Source organism: Dipodomys merriami, unplaced genomic scaffold (genome assembly GCF_024711535.1).
Source record: "Dipodomys merriami isolate MVZ:Mamm:240054 unplaced genomic scaffold, mDipMer1.0.p SCAF_92, whole genome shotgun sequence".
NCBI classification, from domain to species: domain Eukaryota; kingdom Metazoa; phylum Chordata; class Mammalia; order Rodentia; family Heteromyidae; genus Dipodomys; species Dipodomys merriami.
The window spans coordinates 787,946-810,740 of NW_027206535.1; the positions used below are offsets into that span (position 1 = coordinate 787,946).

A 22,795-nucleotide genomic window follows, 5' to 3' on the forward strand; every position below is an offset into this window, starting at 1 on the left:
CAAAGCCAGCCCGGGCAGGAAAGACCGTGAGACTCCTATCTCCAATAAACCACCAGAAAACCGGAAGTGGTGCTGTTGCTCCAGTGGTAGAGCGCTCGCCTTGAGCTGAAGAGCTGAGGGACAGCGCCCAGGCCCAGAGTTCAAGCCCCATGACCAACAACAACAAAAAAATTATTTATCCTAATTCACAAAATCCTATCTGCTTTAACTAGGTGTGGTGCCAGTACACTGAACTTCTTAAAAGACTGTAGCCAGGCACTGCCAGTGTCTCACTCCTATAATCCTAGCTGCTCAGGAGGATGAGCTCTGAGGATCATGGTTCAAAGCCAGCTTGGGCAGGTAAGTCTGTGAGACTCTTATTTCCAATAAACCACCAGAAAATCAGAGGTGGCGCTGTGGCTCAAGTGGGAGCACTAGCCTTGAGCTGAAGAGCTGAGGGACAGTGCCCAGGCCCAGAGTTCAAGCCCCAGAACTGGAAAAATAAAAAAGAGAGACTGTAAAATAACGTATGGGTTGCCAGTCTAAAACAAAGAGAACTGGAGTTAAGGGTAGAATAGGGAGAAAGAGGGTGCTTTAAAGGCCTGGAGAGATACAATTTAGATCTTACCAGGTTCAGTAGAACACTTCTCTAACAATAACTTGCTCAAAATTGAGACAGAAGGATACCATTTTTGGAGGGGGAGGTAGGGGGAGGTGGGTTGGTCGTGGGGGCTCAACTCTGGGTCTGGGCATTGTCCCTCAGCTCTTCAGCTCAAGGCTAGCACCCTACCACTTGAGTCACAGCGCCACTTCCAGCTTTTTTCTGCTTTATGTTGTGCTGAAGAATCAAACCCATGGCCTCATACATGGGAGGCAAGCACTTTACCACTGAGCCAACTTTCCAGCCCTACCACTTTTTTTATTGTTGTTGTTTTTGTTTATTGTGTTCCTATGGCTTGAATTTAGGACATAGGTGCTTTCCCTGACCTTTTTTGCTCAAGGCTAGCATTCTACCATTTGAGTTACAGCTCCACTTCTGGTTTTGGTGGTCAACTAGAGAAAGGTCACATGGACTTTCTTGCTGAAGCTGGCTTTGAAATGTGATCCTCAAGTCTCAGTCTCCTGAATTGATAGGTGTGAGCCACTCGTGCCTAGCTTTATATTACTATTTTAAGTGGAATAATTCAGTTTTCAAACACGAATTCTGAAAAACCTAGGCTGATCAATATCCTCCATAAGGATTCCTCAAGGAGAAAAACAAACAACATGCTGCATTTCTGCTTCTACTTTTAAACACCTTTGCTTTATCACTTTGCTTCTATTACCACTTAATGATGCTTTCTGAACAGAAATTGTTTAAGGAAAAAAACTCCTAATCTATAAGCTAATCCAGATTTACTTTTAATGAGTAATGATCAGATTGAGGCCAAGTAGTTAAGTGACTTTCCCCAAGGTTCCTCTCATGTACAATGTAATGCTTTCTTCACAGCACCATGTAGAAAAGCCTCTTAAGTATAAAAGCAATAGCAGTGGCATAGGTTGAAATGCATCTAACTGAGTTTGTTGCCCAGCTTGATGGGAAATATGATAAATTAGAGAGGCAAATAATAAAAAAATAGGTGGTTATACCAACAATATATTTCCTACTAAGGCATCATAAACCAGACAGATCAGACAGAAATGTTTGGGGAGATGGAACTACTTCCATGTTATAGACAAAAGTCTCCAAAGAGATTCTTTTTTATTTATTTATTTTTTTTTTTTTTGGTACTAGTCCTGGTACCTGAACTGGCCTGGGCTCTGTCCCTGGCTTTTTTTTTTTTTTCCTACCCAGGCAAGCTTCAATCCACAATCCTCAGATCTCAGCCTCCTGAGTGGCTAGTATTACAGGCACCTGGCTCCAAAGAAATTCTTGAGTCTTATTTCCAAATGGTAAAGTCTCATCATGTAGGTCCATATTTAGTTACTTTGCTGAAAACATGGAAAATTCTACTCAAATTTCATGTACTCATCTTTGACAGTAAAGTACAGAAACTTGTTTTTTGGGGGGTTTTGGTGCCAGTCCAGTCCTGAGCTTGACCACATGTCTGGACATCATCCATCCCTGATCTTTTGTGCTCAAGTCTACCACTTGAGCTACAGCTCCACTTGGGGTTTTTTTTCTGGTTAACTGGAGATAAGGATATCACTCACTCTCCTGCCCAAGCTGGCTTTAAACTGCAATTCTGAGCTCTCAGCCTCCTGAGTAGCTAGGATTACGGGCATGGCACACATGTAACCAGCTGAAACCTGATCTTTTGATTAGCCTTGCCAAGACAGTTAAATATGTTCCTGAGAAATCACAAATAAGAACTAAATCCCCAAAGCAACATTAATTCTATTGTGGCATAGTAGTCTATACTATGAATCTACACAGGAAAATAAAAGTGAGTCTTCTAGAGATGTATGGTGTAAATACTGAGGCCTAAATTCTGAGAACAATGGCAAATATAGGTATATTTATATTAGTTTTCTAATAGAATATATTTTCCTGTTAAAGCACTAACACAGCTATATTATTTCTAAATCCTTTTGTTTCTGTGAAACTTGCTGAGAAAAAAAAAAGAAAGGTAAAATAGCAAATTCTTAAATTCCTAAGTAAAGTTCCCTCAACTCACCCACTTTCTGATGGGAGGAAGCCAAAGTTCCTGTTACACCCAAACTTCTAAAAACTCTTGTCCTCTCTTGCCATAGATAAGGAAGAATACAAAGAGAAAGGGGGAAAGATAGAGTAAGAAAAAGGATACAAAAGCAGCAGCATCTGCTTCATCATGCTAAGCAACACTCTTCTCCTACCTGGCAAGTCTCTCTTTATCCGCAGAGCTCTGTTCATCATCCGACCTAAAAACAGAATTAATGAACTAAGCTAAAATTTAAATTAAAAAAGGAAGAAAATGGAAATAGAAAAAGGGGAGAAGGAAAAGGGAAGGGGAGAAGAGATAGGGGAGAAAAGAAAAAAATGAAATGCAGAGAATAGCGAGAAAAATAGAAATATGGGTTGGGATCTTGCCTGCAATTTATAAAGCTATCTGTTTGGATAAAGAAAATTTATTTACAAGACAAAGGTCAAGATAAAAGCAAGGCCAATTATAAATTAATGGGATCTCAATACAAAGCATTTTGTCAATCAATCTCTGTAGGGACCAAGCATATACAGTTTGAACAAGAAACATCAAAGGAATTAAAAACCACCATTCTTAGATACTGCTCTCAATCTGGAAAGAAAATAATATGCACATGGACTATTGTATAATAAAAAAATTAAAGAGTAAAAGTAGTGTTGAATGATCATAATTACAATCCCCTTCTACACACACACACACACACACACACACACACACACACACACACACACACACACACACACACACACACACACACACACACACACACACACACACACACACACACACACACACACACACAGACTAACAGACTAACAGACTAACAGACTAACAGAACAGCTTTTAGTAGAGGAATTATAGTAAGTAAAACTAAGAGCTGCCAGGTACGAGTGGCTCTCACCTGTAATCCTAGATACTCAAAGAGATTGTATGAGATATGAAGATGACGGTTTGAAGCCAGCCTGGGCAGGAAAGTCTATGAGACTCTTTTCTCCAAAACATGACTCAGAAAAAGCAAGTAGTGGTCTGGCTCAAGTGGTAAGAGTGTTAACCTTGAGCAAAAGAAGCTCAGGGACATCACACAGGCCCTGAGTTGAAGCCCCAGGACTGGCAAAAGAACCTAAGAGTTAAGTTTAAATGATTAATTTTGATTCCACAGTATAACCAAGGCATAGGTAAATCAACTCCTCTTCCTCCAGAGGAAGATAATCATCATTACATTTTTTTAAAGAAACTGAGATACTGTAAAGAGTGGGTGTGTCAACTTAAAAACAATAAGGTGGCCGGGCACCAGTGGCTCACGCTTGTAATCCTAGCTACTCAGGAGGCTGAGATCTGAGGATCATGACTCAAAGCCAGCCCGGGCAGGAAAGGCCATGAGACTTTACTCTCCCATAAACCACTCAGAAAACCAGAAGTGGCACTGTGGCTCAAGTGGTAGAGCACTAGCCTTGAGCTAAAGAACTGAGGGACAGCGCCCAGCCCAGAGTTCAAGCACCATGACTGACCAAAAAAAAAAAAAAAAGGTGTTAGAGAGTCAGTATATCAGTACTCGTATTTTAGATTGGTAGATAAGTTTCAAATAAAATGTCTAAGTATTACATATTACAGGCTGGAGAGTTTAATTTTCAAAAATGACAATGACAAAAGTGGGCAAAGTGATCCACACCTTCAATACCAGTACTTGGAAGACTAAGACAGAAGGATCATGAGTTTGAGGCTAGCTGTGGCAACATAGTGAGACCCTGTCTCAAAAAAACAAAGCCAAACACAAAAGCAATGATTTTAGCAATAAATGGGAAATTTTCAACAAAATGACCCATAGGAAAAAAAAGACACCCAAACAGTAACAGTGAGAATCATGTAAAACTATGTATATACTCTCATGAGAACAGACAGGGATAACTGAATGATATTAAGTAGTGTAAAATTTCATGTACCTTGTGTTATTACTTCTAGATAGTCTGCTAACAAACTACAAAAGTTTTTTAATTTGAGAAAATTCATACATTTTTAGCTTTTGATGGCCGTCTATTAAACTCTCAAAAGTATGTGAGGTGAACTATGTTAGCAAGTCATAAAAGATTGAACTCCACTGTTTGAAAAAAATTAAATATCTAAAATTCCTAAAAAAAAATTTTTGGTATTGACTTTTAAATTTTTGCTTTTATATCAACTTTATTCTCAAAGCAACAAGTGAGAGTTAACAAACCAACTGCTGTAGGAATCATATTTCTTATTCCATGTACCAAAATCTTGTATCTGAGTTCTAGGTTGCGAAAGAGGATTTATTGTTTGCACCTGTCTGTAAGGCTTTGTTACAAATTAAACAAAGACACACACACACATGTGCTCAAAAAAGTTCATTTTACTACAAGTCCACAACACCTTCTATACTCCAACATTTTTTTTTTGTCGGTGGTGGGGCCTGAACTCTGGGCCTAGGCACTGTCCCTCAGCTCTTCAGCTCAAGGCAAACGCTCTACCACTTGAGCCACAGCGCAAATTCTGGTTTTAAGGTGGTTAGTTGGAGATAAGAGTTTCACAGACTTTCCTGCCCAGGCCTGCTCTGAACCGCAATCCTTAGATCTCAGCCTGCTGAATAGCTAGGATTATAGGAGTGAGCCACTATCACCTGGCTTACTCCAAAATTTCTAAATAAGATGTACAATGTATAAATAGGCACATTAAGCAGGACAAATGAAAACTAAAATGGCTCACGTCACATTTTCACGGTGTTTTGGAATTTCAGTCAAGATACAGTGGACCCATACCACCCATTCTAATTGATACTGGTCCTGGGGCCGAACTCGGGGCCTGAATACTATCCCTTAGCGTTTTTGCTCAAGGCTAGGAATACTACCACTTGAGCTACAGCTCTACTTCAGGTTTCTGGTGGTTAACTGGAGATAAAGAGTCTCACAGAATTTCCTGCAAAGACTAGCTTTGAATCATAGATCTCAGCCTCCTGAGTAGCTAGGTTTACAGGCACTGGCACCCAGGCTAATGCCTTAACTTTTTAATACAGTTTGAAAAACTATCTCCCAAATTTCTATGGTCAACTCATTTTAGAGATTGTTCACATCTTAAGACTTTATAATTACCTACCTTAAGTTGTTTTAACAAATAATTTTGATAGACCTCTTTTTTTTTTTTTTTTTTTTTTTGCCAAGGCCTAGGGCTTAAACTCAGGGCTTGGGCACTGTCCCTGAGCTCCTTTTGATCAAGGCTAACACTACCACTTGAGCCACAGTGCCACTTCCAGCTTTTTCTGTTTATGGGGTACTGAGGAATCAAATCCAGGGCTTCATGCATGCTAGGTAAGCACTCTACCAATAAGCCACATTCCTAGCCCTGACAAACTTCTTTTATTCCTCCTTTTGTTTTAGATCCACCACTCTAGCCCATACACTCGATTTCATAGCTCTCTTACTATTTCAACAGCTTTTTTCTACCTCCCTGACTAAAGGCCTCTCCATCATCAATCCTATAAACTGCCATCCCATGGAAATATCAGTATCAAACATTTAATATCTATAACATACTCTAATTCAAAGCCTGTGGTGGCATCTTACTGTTTCAGTATTTAAAGCTACTCTACCCAGTATTTCTTGGTTTTGTAGATCAATGGTTCTTAAGGGGCTGGGAAGATTGCTCAGTGGTAGAGCGCTTGCCTTGCATGCATGAGGCCCTGGGTTTGATTTCTCAGCACCACATAAGCAAAAAGAAAAAAGCTTGAAGTGGCGCTGTGGCTCAAGTGGTAGAGCGCTAGCCTTGAGCTGAAGAGCTGAGGGACAGCACCCAGGCCCAGAGTTCAGGCCCCACGACCGGACCCAAAAAATAATAATAATAATAATCAATGGTTCTCAAAATGCCAAGCACCAGCAATGAATAAAGTATTACGGTACACTGGGCTGTAACAATGTCTCATGCCCTCATACTCCAAGGTTGACACATAAGGTGTCAACCCATAAATGACCAAAAAATAAATGAATAAATAAAAATAAGGTGTTAGAGAGTCAGTATATCAGTACTCAATCATATTTTAGATTGGTAGATAAGTCTCAAATAAAATGTCTAAAGTAAGCCGGGCACCAGTGGCTCAACGCCTATAATCCTAGCTACTCAGGAGGCTGAGATCCGAGGATCGAGGTTCAAAGCCAACCCCAGCAGGAAAGTCTATGAGACTCTTATCTCCAATAAACCACTAGAAAACCGGAAGTGGCGCTGTGGCTCAAGCAGTAGAATGCTTGCCTTGAGCTGAAAAGCACAAGGACAGTGCCCAAGCCCAGAGTTCAAGCCCCATGACTTAAAAAAACACCTAGAGAACTGATGCTCAAAGTCAGCCAAAATGTATGAGATTCTATCTTCAAATAGCTAAAATGCCAACTGGAGGCCTGGTTCAAGTGATAGAATGCCAGCCATAGTGAAAAAGACAGGAGAGAGTTCAAAGCCCAAGTACCAATATCAGCATAAAAATTTAAAAAGTATTATATTTTTAAGTAAGATTATTTTCTGAGGTTGTTATAAATTTTTTTTCTGGCAATACAATGATTTGAACTTAGGACCTTATACTTGCTAGGTAGACACTCTCTCACTAATACCATGCCCACAAATCCACAAACTTAATTTGTAAAAAAATAAATAAATTACTGGCTGAGCACCGATGGCCCACACCTGTAATACTAGCTACTCAGGAGCTGAGATCTGAGAACTGTGGTTCAAAGAGGCAGGCAACAAATTCTATGACCCTCTTATCTCCAATTAACCACCAAATAAATAATCACTAGTGGAGGTATGGCTCAAGAGGTAGAGTGCCAACCTTAAACAAAAGAGATAAGGGACAGCACCCAGGCCCTGAATTCAAGCCCCAGTACCAGAAAAAACAAAGTGGGGAGAGGATAAGTAAATAAGTATATTTCATCATCTTGACAGTAATTTTTAAAAAATTGTATTTACTCAAAACTCCAGTTTCCATGACTTTGTCATTTCTTAGTGAATAAAATCATTTGCTATAAAGATTCCTCCAATATCTGTACCAAGTTGATAGCAAATACAATCAAGAAATCCACAATCTGTTTCCAAAGATACCTAGTAAGCACACTCCTATAGGTGTAATATACATAGAAGACCACTATAAAAGCTGGGAATGTGGCTTAGTGTTAGTGGGCTTTCTTATCATGCATGAAGCCCTAGGTTTAATTCCTGAGTACCACATACAGAGCCAGAAGTAGCCAGGCACAGGTGGCTCACTCCTGTAATCTTAGCTACTCAGGAGAATCACAGTTCAAAGCCAATCTGGGCAGGAAAATCCATGATACTCTTATCTCCAATTAACCATCAGAAAACCAGAAGTGGCACTGTGGCTCAAGTGGTAGAGCACTAGACTTGAGCTGAAGAGCTCAGGGACAGTGCCCAAGCAGAGTTCAACCAAGAGTAACAACAATAACAACAAAAAGGAACAATAATTTAAAGTAATGTCACAAACATATATGAGAGCTATAATACTGTTTAATCACCTTTCAGAAGAGGAAAAAGACTAGATAGAGAAATTCCACTCTAACTCAGATAAAATTAAAATTTAGCATGATTATACTGCCTGGTCCTCTAACAAGGACTAAAATGCTCTTCTGTATTACCTGGCAAACCGCTCCTTATCATTACACATCTGATCGTCATCACACCTGAAGAAGAAAAAAAATGATTCATTTAATTCAAAGCATCACATTTGTTCTATCTATTACACCCTGATGTAAAAACTAAAAATGAGTAAAAATATGCAAAAAGAAAAGAGCTCATAGAAAAGCATAATAAAGCAATAAAAAACAGTAACAGCACAGCATCACACAGAACTTAAACAATCTCATGACTAATATTTGTCAGGTTTCTGATTTCTTTATTACCTTATCAGACATAAAAACAAACAAACAAACATGAGGACAGAGCTAACTACCCTGCTAGTAACACTATAAAATTAGGGATATAGCTGGACACTGGTGGCTCAGGCCTGTAATCCTAGCTACTCAGGAGACTGAGATCTGAGGATCGAGGTTTGAAGCCAGCCCAAACAGGAAAGTCCATGACACTTTTATCTCCAATTAACCACCAGAAAACTGGAAGTGGCACTGTGGCTCAAGTGGTAGAGTGCTAGCCTTGAGCTGAAGAGCTGAGGGACAGCGCCCAGGCCCAGAGTTCAAGCCCCACGACCAACCAAAAAAAAAAAAAAATTGGGGATTTAAGCCCTGGCTTACACCTGTAATCCTAGCTACTCAGTAGGCTGAGAACTGAGGATCATACTTTGAAGCCAGCCCAGGCTGGAAAGTCCATGTGACTCTAATTTCCAATAAACTATTCAGGAAAAAAAAAAGAAAGCCAGCAGTGGCAATGTGGTTCAAGTGGTAGAGCCCTAGACTTGAACTAAAGAAGCTCGGGGACAGTATCCAGGCCCTGAGTTCAAGCCTCAGGACCAGCAAAAGAAGAAGAAAGATGGGAAGAAGGAAGTATGGAAGGAAGGGAAGAGGGAGGAAGGGAAGAGGGAGGAAGGGAAAAGAAGAGAGAGAAGAGAAGAGAGAGAAAGGAAGAAAGAATATATTTATTTCCCTTTTTAAAAACTGCAATTCAATGCTTGGTAAGAAATGTACGCATTATCCTGCCCATGTAATTGTAACCCCTCTGTACAGTATGTTCACAAATAAAATTAAATTAAATTAAAAAAAAATACTACCTGGGCTGGGAAGGTGGCTCAGTGGTAGAGTGTTTGCCTTGAATGCATGATGCCCTTGGTTTGATTCCTCAGTACCACATAAGCAGAAAAAGCTGGAAGTGGCGCTCTTGAGCTCAAGGCTGAAGAGCTGAGGGAGAATGCCCAGGCCCAGAGTTCAGGCACCATGACGGACACAGACACACACAAAAAAATACTGCCTGGCACTGGTGACTCATACCTGTAATTCTAGCTATTGATAAGGCTGAGATCTGAGGATCCCCATTCAAAGCCAGCCTGGACAGTAAGTAGTCTGTGAGACATCTATTTCTTATTAACCAGCCAAAAGCTGGACTTGGAAGTGTGGCTTGAATGAAAAAGCCAAGTGAGATCATGAGGCCTGAGTTCAACCCCTAGTACCAGCACACATGCATGCACATACACACAAACACAAAATGACAAAAAAAAAAAATAATACTAGGGTTTGAACTCAGTCTTGTGCTTGCTAGATAGGCACTCTACCACTTAGACCATGCCTCTCAACCCAGTTTAATAGTGAATTCATATTGTGATAGAAAGATAATCTAACCACGTTCCATCCTGCAAAACTGAAACTATATTCATTGGACATCATTTTCCCCTACCTTTAACCCCTGCCAACCACCATTCTACTTTCTGTGGCTATGAATTTAATTACTCACATAATACCTCATATAAGCTTACCATGTAATACTTGTCTTTTTTTTTTCCAGTCCTGAGTCTTGAACTCAGGACCTGGGCACTGTCCCTGAGTTTATGTGCTCAAGGCTAGTGCTCTACCACTTTGAACCACAGCCCCACTTCCAACTTCCTTATTAATTAGAGATAAGATTCTCATGGACTTTCCTGCCAGGGCTGGCCTCAAATATCAATGGTCAGATCTCAGATCTCCTGAGTAGCTAAGCATGAGCTACAAGTGCCCAGCAATATCTGCCTTTTTGTGACTGACTTATCTTACTTAGTATAAAATCCTCAAAGTTCCTATATTTATACCATGTGGCAGAATTTCTACCTGCCTAATGACTTGCATTTTCTTTAGGGTTTTGCTCATTGCACTGCACACCCTGTACCTCACCTGCAGATCAAGTCCCCAAGTTCCCCCTTGGCAGGAGCATCTGCCTGTGATAATGTCTGTCTGTCAGTTATTAGTTCTTACATAATACTGTAGAACCTAATGTAAGATTCATAGAAGCTCAGATTTTGTTACCCGTCTTTTAATAATGCAGATTTTTTGTCAAATCAAATAAAGATCAATGAATGTTCTATTAAAAAAAAAAAAAAAAAGAATTTCTACCTGCCTATTCTACCCAAACCAGTCATCCCATTTCGGCTACTTAACAACATTACAGTCTCAGATGGAATGTGTGCTCCCCAGAGACTTCTCTGATCCTCAATCTAAAGCTGTCTCTATACTGACCCTCATTAAGTAGCAGTCTGTTTCTCTTGTCATTTATCATTGTCCTATACAAGCATGAGACTCCAGTACTGCTCAAAACTTAAATAAAATTGTAATTAATAAAGCAATGAAGCCAGGCACCAGTGGTTCACACCTGTAATCCTAGCTACTCAAGAGGAAGCTGAGGTCTGAGGATTATGGTACATGAAGCTGAGGTCTGAGGATTATGGTTCAAAGTCAATCTGGGCAGGCAAGTCCATAAGAATCTTTTCTCCAATAAACCACCAGAAAACCAGAAGTGGCACAGTGGCCCAAGTAGTAGAGTGCTAGCCTTGAGCTGAAGAGCTGAGGGATAGCACCCAGGACCAGAGTTCAAGCCCCACAACCAACCAAAAATAAATAAATAAATAAATAAAATTATTAAATGAAACTTTGGTAGCCAAATAACCAATTTTTTTTTTTTTTTTTTTTGTCAGTCATGGGGCTTGAACTCTGGGCTTGGGTGCTGTCCCTGCGTTCTTCAGCTTAAGGCAAGTGCTCTACCGCTTGAGCCACAGCACCACTTCTGGTTTTCCAGTGGTTTATTGGAGATAAGTCTCATGGACTTTCCTGCCCGGGCTGGCCTGGAACTGTGATACTCAGATCTCAGCGTCCTGAGTAGCTAGGATTACCAGGCTTGAGCCACCGGCACCCCACTCCAAATAATATTTTTTAAAAGGGCTCCTTTATTTACTTATCAAGCATCTATTTAGCAATATTCAAACTACATGGGTAATATTTTCAAATTCAGAAAGAAAAATGAAGGAAGACTGCAGTCAAAGTTATTGTCCTTTCTTTGAGTTTTATTTCTTTTTCACATAAAAACGAGCAAAACATTGGGTATTCAGTAAGAATATCCCAACTTTCTGGAAGAACCCTTTATTTTATTTTATTTATTTATTTTTTTTTTTATTGTCAGTCGTGGGGCCTGAACTCTGGGCCTGGGCGCTGTCCCTCAGCTCTTCAGCTCAAGACTCGCACTCTACCATTTGAGCCATAGCTCCACTTCTGGATTTTTCTGCTTATGTGGTGCTGAAGAATCAAACCCAGGACCTCTTGCATGCGAGGCAAGCACTCTACCACTGAGCTACCTTCCCAGCCCCGAAAGAACCCTTTAAAAATGTATTTTAAAATCCAGTTTTAATGCTCCAGAAGATTCTTTTTTTTTTTTTTTTTTTTTCCTGCTGGTCATGGCACTTCAACTCTGGACCTAGGCGCTGTCCCTGAGCTCTTCAGCTCAAAGCAAGCACTCTTCCACTTCAGCCACAGCGCCACTTCCAGTTTTCTGGTGGTTAATTAGAGATAATAGTCTCATGGACTTTGCTGCCCAGACTTGCTTTGAACTGTGATCCTCAGATCTCAGCCTCTTGAGTAGCTAGGATTACAGGTGTGAGCCACCACCACCCGGCAGACTTGCCTTCTTAAGGACAAGACTACAAACACAACCATTATAGCTGAATTGAACCTAGCTGACCAAATCTGCCTTATGAACAAGTCTGGGCAAGATCAGCAGAATAACCATGCAATCAGTCCACAGAACTGTGAGAAATACACGTTATTGATATCCAGAGAATCTTATAAACTCTCTGTCCTCTCTTCACTGAGATCTTATCTATGAAATCATTCATAGAATGCCTGAAAACTGGGATATAATATGAAAATATACAGGTTTAGGATGAAGCACTCTTCTTAGGCCTAAAAACAAAAATATTACAAAGAACTACAAAGATCAATAGCTAATTTTCAATATTAAAAGTCTCAAAAAATTTCAAACTCTTACCTCAAAAATTTACTGTTCCCTTCTCCATCATCATCAAAATCCAGCCTGGGGAAAGCCAATAAATAATGGTAAGCCTACTGAAAATGCAGAATACTAAGAAACTGAAATTTCTTTGTTTTGTTTTGTTTTTACCGGTTGTGGGGCCTGAACTCTGGGCCTGGGTGCTATCCCTCAGCTCTTCAGGTCAAGGCTAGCACTCTACCACTTGAGCCACAGCGCCACTTCCAGCTTTTTCTGCTTATGTGGTGTTCAGGAATCGAACCCAGGGCCTCATGCATGCAAGGCAAGCACTCTACCACCAAGCCACCTTCCCAGCCCAAGAAACTGAAATTTCTTAACACAAGCTTCCTTATACTCACCAAAATAAAAAGAAAAGAGGAAGAGAGCTGAAGTTAATCAAATCTATATTACCTCTTCTCTATAACATCAAAATGGAAAAGAAGTAGGGGAATAAAACCAGGCCTGATGGCATATTCTTTTTTTTCTTTGTTTTTTGAGTCCGGTAGTGGGGCCTGAACTCTGGGCCTGGGCACTGTCCCTCAGCTCTTCATCTCAAGGCTAACACTCTACCATTTGAGCCACAGCGCCACTTCCGGCTTTTTTCTTTTTGCTTATGTGGTGCTGAGGAATCGAACCCAGGGCCTCAGAGGCATGCAAGGCAAGCGCTCTACCACTGAGCCATCTTCCCAGCCCCTGATGGCATATTCTTATACTATCAGCACTTGGAAGACTGACCAGAAGAATTATGAGCGTGAGGCCAGCCAAGGATACATCATAAGACCTTGTTAAAAAAAAAAAAAAAAAAGGAAAAAAAAATGGGCAATAGGAAAAGACTACTCACTATCACTATACTTCCTGGGGTAGCAGCCCACCTCCAACCAAAGATCTGCATCCAAATATAACTACTACAGAAGGAATAGGAATGTACTCAAAAACAATAAGGAAAAAAAAAGAGAATGATTCAGGTCTATTTTTATTTTGTTGGTTGTGGGGATTGAACTGAGGACCTGGGTACTGTCCCTGAGCTCATTTGCTCAAGGTTAGTGCTCTACTACTTTAAGCCACAGTGCCACTTCCAGCTTTTGAGTGGTTAATTGAAGATAAGAGTCTCATGGGACTTTTCTGCCCAGGCTGGCTTGAAACTGCCATCTTCAGATCTCTGCCTCCTGAGTAGCTAGGATTACATGTGTGAGGCACGGGCACCGGACTTCAGATCACTACTTAATGTAGTGCTGAGAATCAAAGATAGAGCCTTGTGTATGCAAGACAAGTGCTTTATCACTGCTAAACTAAAATATACAACTTTTTAGTTCAATAGTTTATGTATGTTACCAGTTTTTTATAACTATTTTTATATTTATTTATTTATTTATTTAGTGGTTGTTCTGGGGCTTGAACTCAGGGCCTAGGTGCCATCCCTGTGTATTTTGCTCAAGGCTGGCATTCTATCACCTGAGCTATTATCTCCACTTAAGGCTTTTTGATGGCTAATTCGAGATCAGAGACTCATGGACTTTCCTGCCCCGGCTGGCTCTGAACCTTGATCCTCAGATCTCAGCTTCCTGAGTAGCTAGGATTATAGGCATGAACACACTGGTACAGCTTGAAATCTTTTAAAGCAGTTAACATGACATGAGAATGGCCTAGACCAAGAAGCTTGTTAGTTTAAACACATAACCGTTAGTACACTCAAGATGCCATTTTAGATGAGGGGGAAAAAATCTTTGCTCTCAATGTGGTTTCTGCTTAAGACAAATACAAAGAAAATACAGGTGAGAATGGGAAAATGTCATGTGAGGGACATAACATGCTATGGATGTTCAATGAAAGGAGAGATAACTTTCATTTCAGGGGATTAGTAAAGATTACAGGTAACAGGGGAGGCCAATCTCCTAGTATGTTTGTATTCACCTTAATCCAGTAATTACTTTTAGCATCTCTACCAGTGGGATAATTTGGTAGGATAAGTCTCTACATGGGTTACCGATGAAGTATGTGATATCAATCCTAAAAATATTTGTTCCTCTTCCTCTTTCAGGATGTCCTTGATCATTTATCAAAATTCTAATCCACCTTATAATTCTATTCATAAGAGTCCTAAAGAAATAATATGAGCCTGGCGCTGGTGGCTCACGCCTGTGATCCTAGCTATTCAGGAGGCTGAGGACTGAGGATCTCCGTTCAAAGCCAGCCTGGGTAGGAAAGTCCATGAGTCTCTGATCTCGAATTAGCCATCAAAAAGCCATAAGTGGAGATATAGCTCAGGTGGTAGAATGCCAGCCTTGAGCAAAATGCTCAGGGATGGCACCTAGGCCCTGAGTTCAAGCCCCAAAACAAGCACTAAATAAATAAATAAATAAATAGACTCTTATCTCCAATAAACCACTAGAAAACCAGAAGTGGCTCTGTGGCTCAAGTAGTAGAGTACTCACCTTGAGCTGAAGAGTACCGGGACAGAGCCCAAGCCCAGAATTCAAGCCCCATGACCAACCCCCCCCCCCAAAAAAAAGAAGTTCACTGCAGCAATACACATAAAAACAAAACCTTCAAAACAACTTAAGTGTTCTGAAAAGGAGTTACGTTCATACTTCTGTGCAAATATTTAAAACTTACATAGAATATAAAACAATACCAAAAAGAGGCTATTTGATGTAGTAAGATGCAAAGATTTGTTAACTATTCAAAAAGATTATGGTTTAAAACTACAGAAAATAAATACACTAGAAAGGTTGATTGTAATGCTGAGCCATCTTCCCAGCCCCAAGTTTTTCCCTTTTAATTTGACTTCTTTTATTTATTTTTTATGTGGTACTAAGGAATTGAACCCAGGGCTTCATGTATGCTAGACCAGCACTCTACCACTAAGCCACCTTCCCAGCCCCAAGTTACATAATTTTTTAAAATAAAGCCTCACTTGGGAGGTGGAAGCAGGAGGACTGTGGGTTTCAGGCCAGCCTAGACACACACAGAGACCCTGTCTCAAATAAAAAGAAAGATAAATCCAGGTGCTGGCTCACACCTATAATCCTAGCTTCTCAGGAGGCTCAAATCTAAGGATTATGGTTCAAAGCCAGCCTGGACAGGAAGGTTCATTCTACTTTTATCTATAATTAACCACCAAAAAAAGACAGAAGTAGAGTTGTGGCTCAAGTGGTAGAGTCTAGCCTTGAGTAAAAAAGCTCTGGGTCAGTGCCCAGGCTCTGAGTTCAAACTCCCAGATCAGCACAAAATTTAAATTGAAAAACAAAACAACAAGAAAGACAAGACAAAAACAACAACAAAAAAGAAAACCGTATCTGGGTGTCAGTGGCTTACACCTGTAATCCTAGCTACTGTGGAGGCTGAGATCTGAGGATCACAGTTTGAAGCCAGCCAGAGCAGGAAAGTCTGTGAGATTTATCTCCAATTAAATCACAGAAAAAGCCGGAAGTGGCATTGTAGTTCAAGTGGTAGAGTGCTAGCCTTGAGCAAAAGAAACTCAGGGACAGTGCCCAGGCCCTAAATTTAAGCCCCATGACTGGCAAAAGAAAAAAAGAGCCAGGCACTGGTGGCTCACGCCTATAATCCTAGCTACTCGGGAGGCTGAGATCTGAGGATCGCGGTTCAAAACCAGCCCGGGCAGGAGAGACCATGAGACTCCTATCTCCAATAAACCACCAGAAAACTGGAAGTGGTGCTGTAACTCAAGTGGTAGAGTGCTCGCCTTGAGCTGAAGAGCTGAGGGACAGCGCCCAGGCCCAGAGTTCAAGCCCCAAGACCGACCAAAAAAAAAGAGTCAGAAGTAGTCATGGAGACTGAGCAACTAACTAAATCAGACAGTTTATAAGAAGAGACATTCAAGACACTATATTCAAACTCACCCTTGTCGCCTTTTAATAGCCCTCTGGACAATGGTTCCTCCACCTTGAATCCCAGGCCCAGGGTTTCCAGAGGCAATAGTGGATCCCAATGATGGTACATCTGATGCCATTTCTTTCAGAAAAGGAAAAAAAAAAATTATCACCAATATCAAGTTGGTTAAAAAAAAGGTTCAATATATAAATAAAAATCTTGATTTATGGGGAGGCTGGGAAGGGATGTGAAGGGTAAACAAAGGAGGAGGCTGCAATGCTTGATAAGAAATGTACTCATTATCTTGCCCATGTAATTGTAACCCCTCTGTACAGTATGTTCACAAAAAATAAAAATTTAAATTTAAAAAAATCTTGATTTATTAGAAGACTCAAATATTCACATACAGTACTCTTCTTGAATTCTTACATTAGCAAAAGATTTTCTCATACCTCATTTTTCCAACTTCATATGAACACTGTATTCTGTAGCTTTTTTTTTTTTGAAACAGGGTCTTCTATGTAGCCAAGGTTGGCCTTGAACCTGCAATCCTTCTGACTCAGCCTCTACAGTACTAAGATTATAGGCATGTGGCAACATACCAGAGTAGCATTCACTTTAGTCTTATAACAGTAACATAGTAGAAGTGAAACTGAACACATTTACAAGTTGGTTTATATATTTCATGCAAGCAATAAATATTTCTACCTTTTAAGAATTAAACAGTATGCCCAGCTGGGATTCATTTTTGTTGATTCATTGTGGACCTTAGGACCAGAACTTATTAAGAGTTGGGAGAGCCAAGAGCCATTATCTAATCTGGCAAACATAGGCACAATATGTCCAGGATATAGACACATAGAGACCATCGATCACATCTTGGGAGTCTGTACCCCCCTACTCTGCTATCTGTATTCTTGTAAGCAAACTCTGGCCCATTTTTTCTTGTGAAAAAATATTTATTGTTTAATAGTATCAGAATTGGGAGCTCTTTCTATGAGACAATCTATAAGAGGCTGAAACCCAAAGGATGTGAATAATTGCATCTTCTGGTTTATTAAAAATTGAAAAGAATATACTTTTTACAACTTTTTTCCAAGAGCCAATGTAAGACTATGTAAGTATTGCGAAAGTTCAGTTTTATTTCCTTACCCTTGTTTTAATACACTCATGTCAAAAAAGGTTTCCATAGGATGGTATAATGGCACAGGATAGGAAATACTTTAAACAAGGTCTGATGGATGCTCTGACATAGAAACGAGCATTTCAATATTAAGTTTAAAATATTATTTTTAATAATAAAGATATAAAATGCTGAAATCTAAAAAAAAAAAAGAATTAGAAGAACTGGAGAGTAAAAACACCTAAATTTCAATATTAAAGTTCCAAAAGAATAAAACAGAAAGGCCCTTATTATGTCTCTTTTTCCTGCCCTTTTACTATTCTTCCTTCCTTCCCACTCAGTTCAATCCCCTAGGAGTAAATAATGCTATCACCTGCGTACATCTGGATCTCTAGTGCTTTCCTCAGTTTATATTCACATCACTTGAGCTTGTAACCAAAAACAGCACATCTTTTCTCAGTAAAAATGGAACCTTGATTAGCAACTTGCATTTTTCATAAAAATATACATCATGATTATCTATTTACACACACTTGAAATCACACACTTTTTTTTTCTAGGATACAGTGCATCATTCCTGAATGTGTTACAATATCAGGTCCATGTATGGAGACAAGTTATTATTCCATCTCCCTGCTCCATATTATCCACATTAGCCTTAGAGGACGAATCAAATAGTAAATCAGTAAGAACAGATACTACACTTGATCTTAGCCAAAGGCTGAGAAGTGATCATATATACTTTATTTATATGACTTCACATTACATAAATGTTTCATGCATAAATGTATTTTTAATTATAACATTTACATTGGGATGTGCTCTCACAGGAATTATTAAAAACAAAAAAAGGGGGAGGGTGGGAATGTGGCTTAGTGGTAGAGTGCCTAGCATACATGAAATCCTGGGTTCCATTCCTCAGTACCACATACAGAGAAAAAGCCAGAAGTAACGCTGTGACTCAAGTGGTACAGTGCTAGCCTTGAGCAAAAAGCAGCTCAGAGACAGTGCCCAGGCCCTAAGTTCAAGCCCCAGAACTGGCAAAATAAATAATTCTCTCTCTCTCTCTCTCTCTCTACTCTCCCCCTCCTCTCTCCTTTCCTTCCCCCCCACTCCTAGAAAGGAAAGAAACAAAGAGGAGAGCCCTTGAAGACTCAGGGCAAAGGAAATGCCATCAGTGCTACCTGTGAGCAATACAAGAAGCATGAGTGTGACTGACTCCAGGCATACAGGCAAAGGCCAAGGCAAGAGGACACAAACCACAAAAACACTTTGGTTCCTTATCTGCCTTTTTCTATTTCTACTGTGTGATCTCTGTGTGCCTCTTCTTGTAGGTAGCAGCAAAAAGCTCACTATCTCTCTTTTTTTATTTTTTGGGTCCGGTCGTGGGGCCTGAACTCTGGGCCTGGGCACTGTCCCTCAGCTCTTCAGCTCAAGGCTAGTGCTCTACCACTTGAGCCACAGCGCCACTTCCGGCTTTTTTCTTTTTGCTTATGTGGTGCTGAGGAATCGAACCCAGGGCCTCAGGCATGCAAGGCAAGCGCTGTACCACTGAGCCACCTTCCCAGCCCCAGCTCAATATCTCTTAACAGAGCCACCCTGCTTTTTCACACTGTCAAGAAAGCTGACATTATTGCTAGCAGTCTTGGCTCTGGCAGCAATTCCGGCCTGCTTCCACTATGTTCTCTGTTCTAACACTACAGGCCCTCATTGTACCATATTTTATTCAACCAGTCCTCAACTGAATGACATTTAGGTTGTTCCTCTAAGTTTTTACTATTATAAATAATGCTCTAAGAATATTTGCATATGTCAGGCGCTGGTGGCTCACACCTGTAATCCTAGCTACATTGCTTGCTACCACTGAGTTACATTCCCAGACAGCAATTAAATTTTTTTTGTTTTTTTTTTTGTATTTTTGTCGGTCATGGGGCTTGAACTCTGGGCTTGGGCGCTGTCCCTCAGCTCTTCAGCTCAAGGCGAGCGCTCTACCACTTGAGCTACAGCGCCACTTCCGGTTTTCTAGTGGTTTATTGGAGATAGGAGTCTCACGGTCTTTCCTGCCCGGGCTGGCTTTGAACCGCGATTCTCAGATCTCAGCCTCCTGAGTAGCTAGGATTACAGGCGTGAGCCACCGGCGCCCGGCCAGCAATTAAATTTTTGATAGAGCTGGAACTGTGGTTCCGTGGTAGAGCATCTGCCTAGCAGGTGTGAGGCCAAACTCTAACTCCAGTATGGAGAGCAGGGGGAATTCCCTAAATTTTTGATGGATAGTACAAAAATTACATTCCCAAAGTGCTGCTGAAATACACTCCCACTAACAGGATATAACAGAACTTGTTAAGCCAGGCGCTGGTGGCTCAAGCCTGTAATCCTAGCTACTCAGGAGGCTGAGATATGAGGATCACAGTTCAAAGCCAGTCCAGGCAAGAAACTCCGTGAGACTCTTATCTCCAATAAACCACTCAGAAAGCCAGAAGTGGTGCTATGGCTCAAGTGGTAGAGTGCTTGCCTTGAGCTGAATAGCTGAGGGACAGCACTCAGACCCAGAGTTCAAGCCCCACGATCGTCAATATTCCATATTTGTAAAGCAAATATGGAAGAAGAAACAGAAGTTGTAATTTGATTCTGAATACATATTGTGCATACACATGTGCATGCCCTTCTTCTGTCACCAGAGAAGATATCTGTCCAGTAAACAAGGACTATGTCCTGCCTGGTATTGGTTGATTATATCCCTTATAATATAATGTCCTTTAATGAAGAAACCAGTGCTCCTCAGAGAAATGACTGGTTCTATGGCTAGGGAATATGCAAAAATGAATCTAGAGCATCCTATCCATGCTAACAAAGAGTAAGGAAGTTCTTTTTTTTTTTTACTTTTTTTTTAATGATTCTGGTTTGAAGTCAGGACCTTGCACATGCTAGGCAAATACTCTTCCATTTGATCATGACTCAGTGTGTTTTTACTTATTTTTCCAAGAGGATTTCTCAATTTTTGCCCAGGGCTAGCTTCAGACTATGATCCTCCCATCTATGCCTCCTGCATAACTGAGATTACAGACAAGAAACACCATGCCCAACCTTCTTATTGAGATGGAGTCTTTCTAACTTTGCTCAGACTGACCTTGAACTATGATCCTTCCAATCTCTGTCTCCAAAGTACCAGGGATGACAAGCATAAACCACTGCACTTGACTATTTCTACTATTCTTACTACATCTTACACGGAAAAAAAAAATTATTTGTTTTTATTTGTATTTCTTTTTTAGATTCTTTAAAGTCAACTGATATTGGAGTTGACTTCATATTTTTAACATTTTTATATTGAAAAATGTGTTATGGTTTGGATATCATTCAATTGTTTTAATGTCCTCTAAGAGTCCACTTGTTAAAATCTTGATCTGTAAGTGCTGTAGAATTTGGAAGGTCAAGGCTAGTGGAAGGGCCTACCTCACTGAGAGCATACCCAATGAGGATCTTTTCCATTAATTTCCTTTATCCTGTCTCTCTCTCACTTCCACCTTCCTGACTTGAAAGTGAGCACTAGCTACTGAATGAACCATTATACACTACCATTAAGTGAGCAGATGCAGGTGGCATGCCTTTGCACCTTCCAATCTGTGAACTAAGACTTTTTGTTTATGTATTAGTTGACTCAGGTACTCCATTATAGTAACATAGTTAATACAATGTGTTTTTTTCTAGTGAATTTGTAAAATATATCAGTATGTAAAAGGAATTAGATCGGGCTGGGAAGGTGGCTCAGTGGTAGAGCACTTGCCTTGCATGCCTGAGACCCTGGGTTCGATTCCTCAGCACCACATAAGCAAAAAGAAAAAAGCCGGAAGTGGCGCTGTGGCTCAAGTGGTAGAGCGCTAGCCTTGAGCTGAAGAACTGAGGGACAGCGCCCAGGCCCAGAGTTCAGGCCCCACAACCAGACCCCCCAAAAAAAGAAATTAGAGATCCTTTGTATTCTACAAATATCTCCTTGCTATTACTTTAAGTATACACATTTTTCCTTCTCATATTTTAAACTTACTGAACTCCTAAATAGTTCCTGGGTTTATGACTTCCTTGGGAAAGCTCCCTTATCTCTTGGTTATTTATAAAAAAAATTTTCTGTGTGTGTACATGTGCATGAGCCAGTCCTGGGGCTTGAACCACAGCTCTACTTCTTGCTTTTTGGTGGTTAATGGGAAATAAGAGTCTGACGGACTTTACAGCCCAGGCTGACTTCGAACAGAGATCCTCAGATCTCAGCCTGTTGAGTAGCTAGAATTACAGGCATGACCCACCAGTACCAGACTCATTCATAGATCTTTAATGTGGAATATTTTTTTTTGGTCAGTTATTGGGCTTGAAATCTGGGCATGGGCACTGCCCCTCAGCTCTTCAGCTCAAGGCAAGCATTCTACCACTTGAGCCACAGTGCCACTTCCACTTTTTTTGTGGTTAATTGGAGATAAGAACCTCAGGACTTTCCTGCCTAGGCTGGCTTTGAATTGTGATCCTCAGATCTCAGCCTCCTGAGGATTACAGGCTAGCTAGGATTACAGGCATGAGCCACTGTTACCACAGTGTAAACATATTTTATAATGATCACACAATGACAAAATCAGCTGGCACATTTCTCAAAAAATTATCCCATCACTAAGAAACCTGTAACTATAGATAATTATACCAATTGCTTGCTGAATAGTATATCTGTTCTTCCCTTACCTGAAAGTATCACCTTAATTATAGCTTAAATACCTAAAGATATTTTATCTCTCTATGCTTACTCTACATTAATACATTTTTCCATTCCTATGTCAGTCCTAAACACTTTGATTACATCTTTATATTGTAATCATCTAACAGAAAATGTTCTATGTTCCACATCAACTTATTTTTTTGTAAAAAATATTTTTGAGACAAACACTCATTATAGAGCCAAGGCTGCCCTGAAAACTTCCAATCCTCCTGTCTTTGCCTCCTGAGAGTTAGAACATTAGGCATGTGCCACCACATCCAGATTCAAAATTTTATTAAATGTCGGGCTGGGAATGAGGCTTAGCGGTAGAGAGCTTGCCTAGCATGCATGAAGTTCTGGGTTGAATTCCTCAGTACCACAAAAAGAAAAAGGCAGAAATGTCGCTGTGGTTCAAATGGTAGAGTGCTAACCTTGAGCAAAAGAAGCTCTCAGGGATAGTGCTGAGGCCCTGAGTTCAATCCCCAGGACTGACCAAAAAAAAAAAAAAAA

The 22,795-nt window shown here is 40.3% G+C and overlaps 1 protein-coding gene, 1 non-coding gene and 1 pseudogene across 7 annotated transcripts in view; all 3 read right to left on the minus strand.

Moving 5' to 3' along the window:
* Positions 1–22,795, minus strand: part of LOC138821503 (aryl hydrocarbon receptor nuclear translocator) — a 63,277-nt gene that overhangs the window by 29,887 nt on the left and 10,595 nt on the right. For 4 of the 6 annotated variants that reach the window (XM_070013810.1, XM_070013806.1, XM_070013805.1 and 1 more), the window contains exons 2-5: positions 16,457–16,568; positions 12,597–12,641; positions 8,282–8,326; positions 2,815–2,859 (exon numbers count right to left, since the gene is read on the minus strand). In XM_070013810.1, the coding sequence (XP_069869911.1) occupies positions 2,815–2,859; positions 8,282–8,326; positions 12,597–12,641; positions 16,457–16,568 (247 nt within the window). The remainder of the gene's footprint in view (positions 1–2,814; positions 2,860–8,281; positions 8,327–12,596; positions 12,642–16,456; positions 16,569–22,795) is intronic. The other 2 variants (XM_070013809.1, XM_070013808.1) reach the window with 1 other exon arrangement.
* On the minus strand, positions 4,871–4,996 carry LOC138821649 (small nucleolar RNA SNORA40). The gene has a single exon (XR_011370175.1). It is a non-coding gene; the product is annotated as a small nucleolar RNA SNORA40 (small nucleolar RNA).
* Positions 18,112–18,283, minus strand: LOC138821644 (U2 spliceosomal RNA; annotated as a pseudogene).